The 14,624-nt window shown below is 42.5% G+C and overlaps 1 protein-coding gene across 2 annotated transcripts in view; it reads right to left on the bottom strand.

The window, feature by feature from the left end:
- TMOD3 (tropomodulin 3) overlaps positions 1-14,624 on the bottom strand; it is a 78,059-nt gene that overhangs the window by 5,965 nt on the left and 57,470 nt on the right. Inside the window, exons 4-8 of one of the 2 annotated variants that reach the window (XM_036301546.1) lie at positions 14,200-14,322; positions 12,833-12,922; positions 6,548-6,678; positions 4,926-5,033; positions 901-1,044 (exon numbers count right to left, since the gene is read on the bottom strand). In XM_036301546.1, the coding sequence (XP_036157439.1) occupies positions 901-1,044; positions 4,926-5,033; positions 6,548-6,678; positions 12,833-12,922; positions 14,200-14,322 (596 nt within the window). Of the gene's footprint in view, positions 1-900; positions 1,045-4,925; positions 5,034-6,547; positions 6,679-12,832; positions 12,923-14,199; positions 14,325-14,624 lie in introns of both variants that reach the window. The other variant, XM_036301555.1, reaches the window with a different exon arrangement.

Genomic DNA, 14,624 nt, shown 5'->3' with positions numbered 1-14,624 from the left:
AGAAAACAATCTGACATGCCCGTATGACCTGGCAATGCCACTTCTAGGTACAGACCCACAAAAAATAAACACACACGTTCATACAAGAACCTGTATATATAAATGTTCACAGCAGCTTTATTCCTAATATTCAATAAGTAGAAACAACCCAAACGTAACAATATTATTCAGCTAAAAAAAGAATAAGTACTGATATGTGCTACAACATGGATGAACCTCCAGAACATTTTGCTCAGTGCAAGGCGGCAGACACAAAAGACCACGTGGTATACAATTCCATTAATATGAACTGTCTAAGATAGGCAAATGCAGAGACAGAAAATAGAGGTGGGAGGGGTGAACAGGGAGTGACCGCTGGTGGGTATGGAGTTTCTTTTTTTGTTGTTGTTAATCTTTGCCCAAGGATTTTTTTCCATTGATTTTTAGAGAGTGGAAGGGAAGGGGGGGGAAGGGGGCAGAGAGGGAGAGAAGGAAGGAGGAAGAGGGAGATGTAGAGAGACAGAAAGACACACACGGATTGGTTGCCTCCCTCAGGAGCTTCAACCAGGGCCTGGGGTCTGGGATGGACCTGCAACCCAGGTACCTGCCCTTGAGCAGTGCTCGGGCTGATGCTCTACCACAGAGCCACACAGGTCAGGGCAAATTTCTTTTTGCAATGCTAAAAATGTTCTGGAATTAGACAGTGGTGATGGTTGCATAACTCTATGAATATACTAAAGACCCATACTAAAAATATCAAATTAATATTCCAGATGCCTCCAATGTCCTCTCATCCTCTTTTATGCCACCTTCCCAAATAGCTCCCTGAAAGCCCTCCTCCCACACGCCTCCTGAGTCCCCAAGCCCTGCACAGCAGTGTCGGCTGTAGCTTCCTCAAAGTTACTGCTGCAGAGCACTGACCTGATTGTCAATCTTGAGCTCAGTGAGGGTCTCATTATCTTTTAAAGCATCAATCAGTGCTAGAACCCCAGCTCCTGTGATAAAGTTGGACTCCATATTTAAGCTCTTCAAATTTTTGTTCACTTTCAGCATATCTGCAAAAGCCTAGAAGTTAAAGAAAATTTTGGAGATTAAAATCTGACAATTATACACTGTACACGTCATAAACAAATATACTAATTAACATAACTGCCTTACTGTTTCTCATTTGATTGTTTGAGTTTGACACCTACCTTATAGGTCTCACATGTATCCACTTTGCACATGTACCCTGTCACAATCTTTTTTTTAAAGAAAACATGTTTTTATTAATTTTTATTTTATTATTTTTTAAATATATTTTTTATTGATTTCAGAGAGGAAAGGAGAGGGAGAGAGAGATAGAAACATCAATGATGAGAGAGAATCATTGATTTGGCTGCCTCCTGCACAACCCACACTGGAGATTGAGTGCACAACCTGGGCATGTGCCCTGACCGGGAATCAAACCATGATTTCCTGGTTCACAGGTTGATGCTCAACCACTGACTCACGCTGGGCTTATTGATTTTTAGGGAAAGAGAAAAACATCGATCGGCTGCCTCCTACTCACCCCTCTCCGGGGATTGAGCCCACAACCAAGGCAGGTGCCCTGATGAGGAATCGAACCAGTGACCTTGGTACATGGGGCAATGCCCAACCAACTGAGCAACACTGGACAGGGCCCCTGTCAAATCTTTAGATTTTTCTGTCACATGTAATTCTCTGTTGGCAACATTCGCCATTGCTAGTTAATCCTCATGCTCATCCACACCCTTTGTCATGTTTTCTCTTGTCCCTCATCCTTCTGCCAGTTCCTGTGTAGGACTGACTTCATCAATGTCTCTTTGAAATATTTTTTCCTCATTTAGGTCCTGGCGCAGCTGGATTACTGCAAAGCCAAAATGAGGGTAAATTATGGACTGATTTCCAAGGCAGAGACCAAAAAGAATGCCTAAGACAGAAGGCCAAAAGAGATCACAGATAACTAGAACTGCAAGAGCACAAAGACTATGGAGAAGAAGGGGCTCACTAAACATTCATTTCCTCAAGGAATGCTCTGTCTTCACTCTGCTTCCTTCCCTTTCTCACAGGACATGGTAGTGCTAGGCATTTGATCCAGTGCATAATAAACACCATATTAGCCCTGGCCGGTTTGGCTCAGTGGATAGAACTTCAGCCTGTGGATTGAAGGGTCCTGGGTTTGATTCTGGTCAAGGGCACATGCCTAGGTTGCAGGCTTGATCCCCAGTAGTGGGTATGCAGGAGGCACCCAACCAATGATTCTCTCTCGTCATTGATGTTTCTATCTTTCTCTCTTCTCCTCTCTGAAATCCATTTAAAAATAAACACCATATTAATTTACCAACAGAAACTTGTGAGAAGAGGAAAAGGAGAGGGAAGGAAAGAGGGATAAGTTAGAATATGAGTAAGTTTATATAAAATAGCCCTTTAGAAAGGTCAAACATAAGGTCAAACTCTAGAAAACATGTGGAAGGAAGATCCAGCTTAAAGTTAACTTAAAAGAAAAGGCAATGGGGGTGGTGGTGATGGAATACTATAAAGAACTTGGGACAGTCCTAGCTGGTTTGGCTCAGTGGATAGAGCGTCGGCCTGCGGACTGAAGGGTCCCGGGTTCAATTCCGGTCAATGGCACATGCCCGGGTTGCGGGCTCAATCCCCAGGCAGCTAATCAATGATTCTCATCATTGATGTTTCTATCTCTCTCTCCCTCTCCCTTCCTCTCGGAAATTAATACAAATATATTTAAAAAAAATAAAGAACTTGGGACAGATTATCTATACACTGGTACTTTCTATTAGTGACAACTAGCTATGTGACTTAGAACAAAACCCTTATTCATCCTTCTGTACATACACTTATTCAAATATTATTGATGGCTTATTATTTGACAAGTACTACTACTCTGTAGATTCAGAAATAAAATATGCCTGATGGAACTTGCATTCTAGTGGGGGGCCCAAATAATAAGCAAGCAGAATGTAATGTCAGATGGTAAAGAGGGCCAAAGAGGAAGAAAAAAAGAGAAAGCAGGGCAGGTGGGGAGTGTGGGGGTAGGAGTGAGGTTACTATTCTACATAGGGTGGTTAGGAAAGGTTTCGCCTAAAAGGTGACATTTGAGCAAAGACTCAAAGTGATGAAGTGAAGCTATGTGGAACATCTTTTGCAAGGAAGTTCTAGGCAAGAGGAACAAGTGTAAAGGTCTTAAGCTGGGAAGATGGGTAGCATATTTGAGGAAGAGCAAGAAGCTGCATGGCTATAGTACAATGAAAGGGCAGTAAAGAAGATGAGGCCTGCACATGTAAGTCCTTATAAGGCCTATAAGGTATTTTGATTTTTACTTGAATGAGATAGGGAGCTTCTGGGAGTTTCTGAGCATAGGAATGAGATAATTAAATGAAGTTTTAAAAGAATCACTTTTGATATTACGTAAGGACTTGGCTTTGGGCTGAGTAAAATGGAGCAGGCAGCTCAATTAGGAGGCTATTGCAATAATCCAGATAAGAGGAGGTAGTGGCTTACACAGGATGGTAGTTGTGAAAATGGTGAGAAGTGGATAGAGTCTACAAGTATTCTGAAGACAGGGCTGGATACATTTAAGGTTGTAAGAAAGGAAAATCAAGGGTGACTCCATTTCTTTTTCTCTTAAGCAAATGAAAGAAACAAGCTGCTTTGATGAAAAAGGAAAGACAGACAAAATGGGATGGAATGGAAGTTAGGAGTTTGGTTTGGGATTTAAATTTGAGATGTCTCTTAGACACCTAAATAAAGTTGCTAAGTAGGTAGCTGGACAAGAATATGGAGTTCAGGAGAGAGGTATGAACTGGAGATAATAACACTGGTAGCCACTAGCATTTATAGATAATATATATCAATGAAACAGAATGAAATCATCAAGAAAATGAATGTAGACAGAGAAAAGAAGAGGGCCGATGACCGAGCCCTGGGCTGTTCCAATGCTTAAAAGAGGAGAAACCAGCACAGGGACGGATAAGAGAAGGGATGTCCAGCTGAGGCAGGGGGAGAATCAAAGGGAGAGGGAGTGATGTCCTCAAAGCCAACTGAAGAAAAAGGTTCACACCATGATCAAGAGGGATTTACCCAGGACTGAAAGTTTGATTTAATATACAAAAATTAATCAATGTAATATACCATATTAACGGAATAAAGGACAAAACCACATGACCATCTCAAGAGACACACAAAAAGCATTTGACAAAACCCAACATTATAGATCCATAAATAGAATCTTCTGCAGATAGTAAATAATTGGTGTGGAACTTTATGTACTGATATGAAAAGATCTCTTAAGACATACTGTTGAGTAAAAAATAAACTGCAGAATAGCATATATTTTATGCCTCCATTTATGTTTTTAAAAATTATAGAAAGGAAATATAGGAAAAAATAAATGTAAAAGAGCAGTAGATCATATACTGCTTAATAGAGAGTTAAACATCAACTGTAAAAAGGGAGTAAATTGTGTTCATAAAAACACAGTTTAGCCATCTCTGTAACACCCTGATATGTAGTTATAATTTTGACATTATCAATAGTTAACTTACATACTGATGGTTGCCAGAGAGGAGGAGGGTTGGGGGTGCAGGTGAAAAAAATGAAGGGATTAAGAAGTACAAATTAGTAGTTACAAAACAATCATGGGGATGTAAAATACAGCATAGAAAATGGAGTAAAATGGAGCAGGCAGCTCAATTAGGAGGTAATACCTCCTAATGTTCGGTGCCATTGTAATACCTATGTTTGGTGCCATTCCCTTCTCACAGGACATGGTGAGTTTATATAAAATAGTCCCCTAGACTTATGGGGAGGGGGGATCACTTTGTAAGTTATATAAATGTCTAACCACTATGCTGTACGCCTGAAACTAGTATAATATTGAACGTCAACTGTAATTGAAAACTTTTTAAAAAATGTAAGTTACTTACAAAAGCAACAGGGTCATTGCTCCGCGTGGCTGCAAGACTTAAATATTTCACGTGTGTGTTGGTTTCCAAAGCCTTCGCAAAATCTTTTAGGGTTGGGATTGGAATATTCTTAAAAAACAATAATGCAAAACATTACATTTCAGTCCAGTAATCAAGTAAATATTTACCTTTTCTTGTTAAAATGCTCTCAGGAATTACATAAACACACAATAGTCTACAAATAAAAACAATTAACTGCTTCCTCCATATCTGTCTGACTTCTCTATCAAGGTACATCTGCACAAACTGTTGACCTAGAGCAAAGAATATATCACCATTTCTCTAGCATTTAAGTTAAAGAAGCTCTTGTGATTTTACATTTAACTGTTCATATCATAAGAAGTCAACATCTGAGTATTCAAAGTGGACCCATTTCTACAAAGAGAAAGGTGTGGGAGCCCACCTCTGAGTATGATTCCTGGGGCAGATGACATACTGTTCTTAGTCCCTTAGTTTAAACTACCAAGTATTAAGAGAGATTAACCCTGCTTTCCACTACTTGACACGCGGAAAGATGTAGTTCTAGAAGGCACTAATTTCCCCTTTAGTCCCAAGACTTTAATTTCCTGTAGCCGTGTTACTTGTAGATCATTACTGTTGATTTACAGAGATTCAGGGAGACAATTTTTAAGGAATGAATAAAATGAATGACCAAGTAGGGACATTAGCTTTCCCCACGTTGTTCTTTCCTCCATTCACACCCATTAAAAGAGCGCAGAGGTTTTATTCCCTTGGTTCTTATAATTTCCAGATGTTCCCTCTACCCCAAATTCAGATAAATCAAGATATAATACTCAAGAGAAATGAAAACATGTTCACACAAAGCATATGACTGCATGTGAATGTGAACCGTGGTTTTATTTATAATCATTCCAAACTGGAAGCAACCCATACGTCTATCAACTAATGAATGGATAAACAAATTGCACGATATCCCAACAACAGAACACTACTCAGCAATATAAAGAAACAAACTGCTGACACAAGCAAAAACATGGATGAACCTCAAATGCATTATCCTAACTGAAAGATGCCAGGCTCTAAAGGCTACATACTATATGATTCCATTTACACTACATTCTGGAGAAGGCAAAATGATAGGGGAAAAAAAGAGATCAGTGACTGTCAGGACTAGAGCCAGGGCCATGACGACAAAAGGTGTGACATGTTCTACATCTGACTGTGCTAGTGGTTGTTCAACTGTATGGGTTTGTCAAAACTCACAGAATAATATAATGAAAAAGGAGAATTTTACTTTATATAAATTAGACCTCAAGAAACCTGATTAAAAACACAAAACCCAAAAGACTAAATGCTCTGAAAAGTAGGCAGTACTTTGCAAGCCAGAGAGAGGTAGTCTAATAGGATCTACATTTCTATGTGATACTCTTTTAAAAAGCAAGTAAGATAAACACTGTATTACTTTAATTTTTAAAATATGGAAGAATCTGTGTTACCACAGTGTTAGGAGCAAACACTTCACCTTTAAGTAGAAAGAATTATACTATATCAAAACTGCCCAGCTCTCACCCTAGATCCACCTGACTCAGCAATTCAAAACTTAGTTTGCCTGGCACACCTACCTTTATATTATTCAAATTAACTTCAACAAGACGAACATCATTTTCTTTAATTCTCTTTAAACTCTCTTCAACGTTGGTTGGATTTGGTGGCTCATCAAATACTGGGACCATCTTTTCACCTTTTACCACATCTGTAGTAACAAATGAGAAAAACAAGTGTCTCAGTGGCTGATACTATTACAGTGGATGGATATATTAACTTGGTAACACATATCTCTCCCCCCCCCACCCCCCCCTCACACACACACTCAGTAGGACTAATTTAAAAGTTTCTTCCCCACAATTTCTAAATTGTCCTTTGTGCATAAAAATAAAACTGTATTGAATATATAAAAAATAATTCATTTTACAGTGAGGCCTTGACTTATGAGTTTAATTCGTTCCGAGACCGAGCTTGTTAAGGAGCTTGTTAAGGGGCTCGTTAACTCAAATTACTCTATCAACTCAATGCAAAAAATTGGCTGAGAGACAGCTGGTATCTCAAAAAACTCGTTAGTTGGGACACTCGTAAGTCAAGGCCCCACTGTATTTGCAAAACATCAGCCTTCAAAAATGCTTATTTTCATGGCCTCTTGGTGTATTACAAAATTACCACTAAAATACATTTGATAATACACACCAATGATCCCATTTATTTGTTGCAATGTTTAAGATAAAGTTCAAATATGATTAACTTTACCATCTCGTATGATTTCTCTGTGATCTGCTAGTAATTACTGTAAAGGCAGGGAGAATCACAGATTTAAAGAAACAGAGCCTTGATAAGAACAACAAGGTGATGGAAGTACACAGGTCTTCTTCCCATGGGGAGTACTACACAATGGGAAAAGGGGTGGACTCTCCATTAGGAAGTAAAGTAGGAATAAGGAATGGGGAGACAGAGAGAAGTAACAGTACACAGAGGAACTACTGAGGCAGAAATTTCAAATTCTATTTCCTTCCTTCACTCCTACCTCCAATTCTTCACCGTATATACTCTACCCATACACATGGCCAGGATACAACTATGCAAAGTTGAAAGGGGATCTAGAAGGCTTGTCCTCTCTAATGACACTTAACACATTCCCCCCAGAGATATGACCATCTTGATATGCACCCTAATGTGATTTAATCACCACCTAGGAAGCATTCAGTCCAAATTTAAGACCCCAAAAACTGCACCTGAATCTGATCAAGCCTAGAGAAAATAAGTAACAGTTTACAGAAACATAGGAGACAGAGACATCTGTAAAATGATACCACAAGGTTGCAATCAGCCAAATCCAGAATGTGGGATATTCTACATATGTAACAGCTCAGTTTCTTAAAAATGGCATGAAGAAAGGGGGAAAGAGGTTGAGGAGGGGAACTATTAAGAAATTAAGAAAAACTGAAACCAAATGACAACCAAATGCAGTTGGTGACCCTTATTTGGATCCTGATTTGAACAAACTGTGAAATGATATTTTTGAGAAAATGAGAAATCTGAACATGAACTGAGTATTAGATGATAAAAAGGAATTATTGTTAATATTTAAGTTTGATAATGGTATGTTAAAAGGAAAGTCTTTGTCCAGCTGGTGTGGCTCTGTGGTTGAGTGTCGACCTATGAACCACAACGTCACGGTTTGATTCCTGGTCAGGGCACATGCTTGAGTTTCAGGCTCGATTCCCAGTAGGGGGTGTGCAGGAGGCAGCTGAGCAATGATTCTCTCTCATCATTGATGATTTTATCTCTCTTTCCCTCTCCCTTCCTCTCTGAAATCAATTTAAAAAATTATTCCGGGGGGAAGAGGGAGGTGGGCAGTAAATGGGTTGAGAGGCAGACAATGGATGATATAAGGCTGACAAAATGTTAAAAACAGCTGAAACTGGGCAATGACTATATTATTCTCTCTTCTATTATGTATGCTTGAATATTTCTACAACAAAAAGTTGAAAGAGAGGGGGAATGGCCAAATCATAGAACACTCACAAAATGGAGTGTTATACAGATGTTCAAATATGGTAGCTCTATATGTTAACTAATCAGGAAACACAATATAGTGCTAAGTAATATATACTATACAGCATGGGTTAAAATCCTCATCACTGACTTTGTGTGACATTCAAGTTAGTTAATCATTCTAAAATCTCAGCTCCCGTATATGCAAATAAAGGATAATATATAATAATACCTATTTCATAGAACTGTTGTGAGGATTAAATAAAAACAATTTCTATTTAAGAGCTGTGCACAGAATATGGCCCACAGTCAGCATTCAGACAATCAGCCAATTGTATTAGTTTTGAAAAATTACGTTATTTTATTAACCAATGTCACCCCAATAAATTAAATAAAAAAGAAAATTAAGTTGTAAGAAATATCTATAGTATGATCCCATTTCTGTAAATAAACAAAAGATTACACATCCTATCTAATAAAAGAGAAACATGGTAATTAGCTGTACATCCGCTACTCTTCCCATTGGCCAATCAGTGTGATATGCAAATTAACTGCCAACTAAGATGGTGGTTAGCCGCCAACAAAGATGGCAGTTAATTTGCATATGTAGGTACAATGCTGGGAGGCGAAAGGGAAAGGACGGAAGAAGCCCCCTGCCACTGACGGTGATTGGAAACCCAGGGGGGAGCTAAGAGCTGGGGGCAGGGCAAAGGCGGCCCTGGGGGCTGCCTTTGCCCTGCCCCCAGCCATGCTCAGAGAAGGTGCCCGGCCAGTGACAGCGAGAAGCAGGGGTGGAGCCGGCAATGGGAGCTGGGTAGGGGTGGAGCCGGCAGTCCGGGGAGCTAGGGGTCCCTTGCCCAGGCCTAAAGCCTTGGCCAAAGACGTTAGGCCTGGGCAGGGGTGGAGCCTGCAATCGCTGGGAGCTGGGGGTCCCCTGCATAGGCCTAAGGCCTCGGTCAGAGACATTAGGTCTAGGCAGGGGCAGAGCGGGAGATTGGGGGAGCTGGGGGTCCCCTTCCCAGGCCTAATGCCTTGGCCAGAGGCATTAGGTCTAGGCAGGGGCAGAGCCTGCAACCGCAGGGAGCTGGGGGTGCCCTGCCCAGGCCTAATGCCTTGGCCAGAGACATTAGGCCTGGGCAGGGGCGGAGCCTGCAACCGCAGGGAGCTGGGGGTCCCCTGCCCAGGCCTAACCCTTGGTTAGAGGCATTAGGTCTAGGCAGGGGCAGAGCGGGAGATCGCGGGGAGCTGGGGGTGCCCTGCCCAGGCCTAATGCCTTGGCCAGAGGCATTAGGCCTGGGCAGGGGCAGAGCCTGCAATTGCAGGGAGCTGGGGGTCCCCTGCCCAGGCCTAACTCTTGGTTAGAGGCATTAGGTCTAGGCAGGGGCAGAGCAGGAGATCGCGGGGAGCTGGAGACCAGGCCTGACACCTCTGCCGGAGGCCTTAGGTCTTGGCAGGGGCGGTGCCAGAGATCCTAGGTAGCAGGGGCGGAGCCGGGGATGGTGGGAGCTGGGGGTCCCCTGCCCAGGTCTGACACCTCTGCCGGAGGCCTCAGGCCTGGGCAAGGGGCCGATCCAGTGATTGGAGGGTGATGAGGGTCAACTCCTCTGGCCGAGGCATCAGGCCTGGGTGGGGGTGGAGCTGGTGATTAGGGGGATATGAGGGTCCCTTGCCCAAGCCTGAAGCCTGGGTCAGAGGCGTCAGGCTTGGGCGGGGGGTGGAGCAAGCGATCAGAAGGAGATGGGGGTCCCCTGCCCAGGCATGATTCCTGGGCCAGAGGCCTCAGGCCTGGGCGGGGGTCAGAGCCAGTGATGGGGGGAGATCGGAGTGTGATGGGGGTCGACGCCTCTGGCCAAGGTATCAGGCCTGGGCGAGGGCGGAGCCAGTGATCAGGGGGAGAGGGGGTTCCCCCACCCAGGCCTGAATCCTGGGCCAGAGGCATCAGGCCTGGGCCAGGGGCAGAGCCGGCAATCGGAGGGGTCTAGGGGTCCCCTTCCCAGGCCTGACACCTCTGGCAGAGGCGTCAGGCCTGGGCAAGGGGCCGATCCTGTGATTGGAGGGTGATGGGGGTCAACGCCTTTAGCTGAGGCGTCAGGCCTGAGCGGGGGGTGGAGCCGTCAATCGGAGGGTTGTGCAGGTCCCCTTCTCAGGCCTGATACCTGGGCCAGAGGCGTCAGGCCTGGGCGGGGGGTGGAGCCAGCTATGGGAGGGAGATGGGGGTCCCCTGCCCAGGCCTTACACCTCTGGCAGAGGCATCAGGCCTGCGCAAGGGGCCAATCTGGCAATCGGAGGGTGATGGGGGTCGACACCTCTGGCCAAGGCGTCAGGCCTGGGCAAGGGTAGAGCCCGTGATCGGGGGAGATGGGGTTCCCCTGCCCAGGCCTGAAGCCTGGGCCAGAGGCGTCAAGCCTGGGGTGGGGGTGGGTGGGGTGCCAAGCCGCAGATTGGTGTGAACTACAGAGGAAGCACCTTTTCTGACTGCTCATTGGTTAAGCTCCCTGTATGCCACTGGTAATATTCTTAGTAACTTGGGTAATAAGAATCCAAAACGGTGATCTAGGGTTTTTCACCACACTCCTGGTGAAAAAAACGAAGGTCCACTGCTGGAGGGCTAAGAAATGTCATATCCTGCCCTAGCCACTTTGGCTCAGTGGATAATGCCTTGGCCTGCCGATGGCAGGTCTGGGTTCAATTCTGACCAAGGGCATGTACCTAGGTTGCAGGCTCCTCCCTGGCCGGGGCCCAGGTCAGGGCTCATGCAGGTGGCAACCAATCAAAGTGTTCCTCTCATTTTGATGTTTCTCTCTGTCTTTCCCTTTCTCTTTCACATTCTCTAAAAATCAATGGAAACATATCCTCAGGTGAGGATAAAAAAATAATAAAGAAATTATTATTATATGAAAGACACATCTTGAAAATGCCTAAAAAATGTTGTCATTTTTTCATGGTGGCGGGACTGGAGTCCATGTTGATGAAAAAACTTTGCTGGCTGCGGTGACTGGCAGTGGCTGCAGCAGCGGGGTGATGGGGCTGGTTCCTTCCCCTGATCAGCCCGGTCACCTCCCACAAAGGGAGGCCAGACTGCGGCTTAGGCCCGCTCCCCAAGGGGAGCAGGGAGCGGGCCTAAGCTGTCAATAGGACATCCCCTGAGGGCTCCCAGTATGTGTGAGGGGGCAGGCTGGGCTGAGAGACCCCCTCCCCCCCAGTGCACGAATTTCGTGCACCGGGCCCCTAGTACATATATAAGTTTATATAAACATAGTACAAAGCCTAAACAAATATACACCAAATTGCTAACAGGGTTAGGGGTGCATGAGTAGAAGGGATAATTTCTATGAACACTTTTACTTCTTACCTTATACACTTAGGTATTGTTTGTTGGTTTGTTTGTTTGTTCATTTATTTATTTATTTTTTGGTGGGGAGGGAAAGAGGGAGAAGAAGGGGGAGAGAGGAAGAGAGAAATATTGATGTGAGAGAGAAACATAGATCGATTGCCTCCCGTATATGCCCCAACCAGGGATTGAACCTGCAAACTGGGCATATGCCCTGACCAAGAATTCGAACCTGCCACCCTTCAGTGCATGGAACAACACTCTAACCACCTGAGCCACACCAGCCAGGGCAGGTATATACGACAAAAGTATATATTACTTTGATAATTTTAAAACATCACAGACATGAATTTTTTAATCCTCACCTGAGGATATGTTTTGTTTTGTTTTGTTTTTAATTAATTTGAGAGAGACAGAGAAACATCAATGTGAGAAACACTGACTGGTTGCCTCCCGTAAAGGCCCTGACAAGGGATCAAATCCACAACCTAAGTATGTGCCCTGACCAGGAATGGAACCTGTGACCTTTTGATGTATGGGACGATGCTCCAATGAACTGAGCCACCTGGCCAGGGCTCCTATACATGAACTTTTTTAAAAGCTTTGTTTTGGGCTATTTAATACTTTTCATTAAATAGACTAAAAGGTTTGGGCGTTGAATAGTTCTGAGGTTTCTCCTGAATCTGATTTTATAATGTAGTTTGCCAACACTGTTGTAGACTTCCTGAAAATCAGTAACACTGAAAAAAGAATGTCAACAAAAGCCAAGTTTGATTAGCACTTACATTGTTTAGCATTAGTATCACCCGTGAGGTGAGAGTGGTTCCTATTACATTTGCTGACACATTAAGCATAAAATACTTAATCTTCCTTCTTCAATGGTTTTATATACCAATACCATCTAACTGGAATTTTAGGTTTCTAGTATATATACATAACATTTGGTATGTAAACACAGAAGTTGATACATTGAGAAAACAAAATATATTTAACAGAGAATTGGAATTCACAAAGCATTGTAAATACTTACTTGAAAAATGTTCTTGGTCGACACCATTACTACTTCCCACTATATTACAGAACTGTGTATTCGTTATCAAATTGTGCATTCCAAGAATAGCTATGGAGACAGAATAGGAAAATTAGTTTTATTTTCATCAGTGTTAAACATAGAGAATTTTACAACCCAAAATTTCTATTAATGAGTTTAACATTCTCTGGACATTTTTCTACTCAGTTAACTGCAGATTTTGCAGCCCAAAAAGGGAGACAGCATGTTTAAAAATCACCTACAGTCTCCTTCTCATCAATGCCCTTATTATTTTCCCCATAGTTCTGAATTCAGACACAGCTGGAGCTAGCCTAACCTTAAATGCAAATCTACGATTAGCTCCATCTGGTGGCTAAGAAAAAAACTGACACGATCTACTTTGCTGTTCATCCTTTACACAAGATTTCTAGCAACATAATGTGATAGATGGCAGGTTTTCAACTTAACCTTCACTACTTTACATTTGTTAACTCTCATTCATATTTTAGCTAAGAGTAGAATACTGAAAGTATAGCTGAATTCTCATATTAAGATTAAAGTAGATACCCCAAAAATGACACTTGGGAGAAATTTGGTTTTTGTTTTTGATGCCCTTTTGCATAAATGAGGCAGAAGCTACAGTGTGCCCCTTGTCCATTCCACTCTGATGAATTTACAAATCCATCAATCCTCACCACTCCCAGAAATAACACACCTGCTCTGGCTGTGGCAAACACCTTTTCCTGGGTCCTTCCTAAAGAATCTTCACCATCTTTTCAAACATGTTAGTTCTTGGGGTTAAGATCTCCTCATGTGTCCTATTTTTCTATTTAGGAAAATGGCTGTGTTGGGGAGGAGGTGGAGGAGAACTGGTCTTTATAAGAAACCGGCAATGATGAAAATAACAGGGAGGTTTGGAGTGTTCCATACACACTTCAGAGAAGTTGGGAAAGTGTGAGTATAGCTCAGGGCTGACTGTCTGATCTGCTTTCCAGTTACCCACCTTGGGGTCTTTCTGATAAAATGGGACAGTAGTTGACCCCGGCAGCTCTTTCAGTGCTCAGATGGGACGGCTTCTAGCTGAGCGCCAGCTGATGAAACATTTTTATAAAGACTTTCAAAATGGGTAACGTGGGAAAAGATGTCAAGTAATACCATTCCATTAACATAATAATTTCACCATTGAGAGAATTTTTAAAAATGACATTCTTTGCGTCAGCTTTAGAGTAGAAGAAACAACGCCAAATATATGGTCACTGATTCAATAGCGCTCTGCTAGGCAAAGGATGTATTTGCATAATGAATGGAGGTGTGTGCTGGTACTCCCCTCCCCTCCACATTCATTCACAATGTGTTTCAGGAGGTACCTGCGAGGTCACACAATTCTGTATCAGAAGCACTTGTCAAAGCTTCTTCTAATTCTGGATCAAGAGAGATTTTTTCTTCTGTAAAAGTCTGGATAGGTTTCTGTTTAGGGATGAATATTTTCCCTGTAAAATAAAGCGGTTTGTTAATTTACTGCTGTTCTTAACTCATTACCATTTTACTCTAACAAAAATTATTAAGAGTATGTGCAATTGAAGCTAAAATAAATCAAGACTGACATGTAATAATTTCATTTCATCTTCAGTATGTATTTATAAGCTTCCAGTGACCATAAAAGTTGGAATAAAAAAATCTGAGGAATTTTCCCATTTGTGAAAATATAAATAGGCTCTTTTTGGAGTCATTATGAGTTACTCTACAATTAATGAATCAAAAAATAAATGAATAAAGGAATAAACACAAAAAT

This window comes from Myotis myotis, unplaced genomic scaffold, assembly GCF_014108235.1.
Source record: "Myotis myotis isolate mMyoMyo1 unplaced genomic scaffold, mMyoMyo1.p scaffold_m19_p_1, whole genome shotgun sequence".
NCBI classification, from domain to species: Eukaryota; Metazoa; Chordata; class Mammalia; order Chiroptera; family Vespertilionidae; genus Myotis; species Myotis myotis.
The sequence above is the reverse complement of the archived record's forward strand: the minus strand, read 5'-3'. Positions and strand labels throughout refer to the sequence as shown.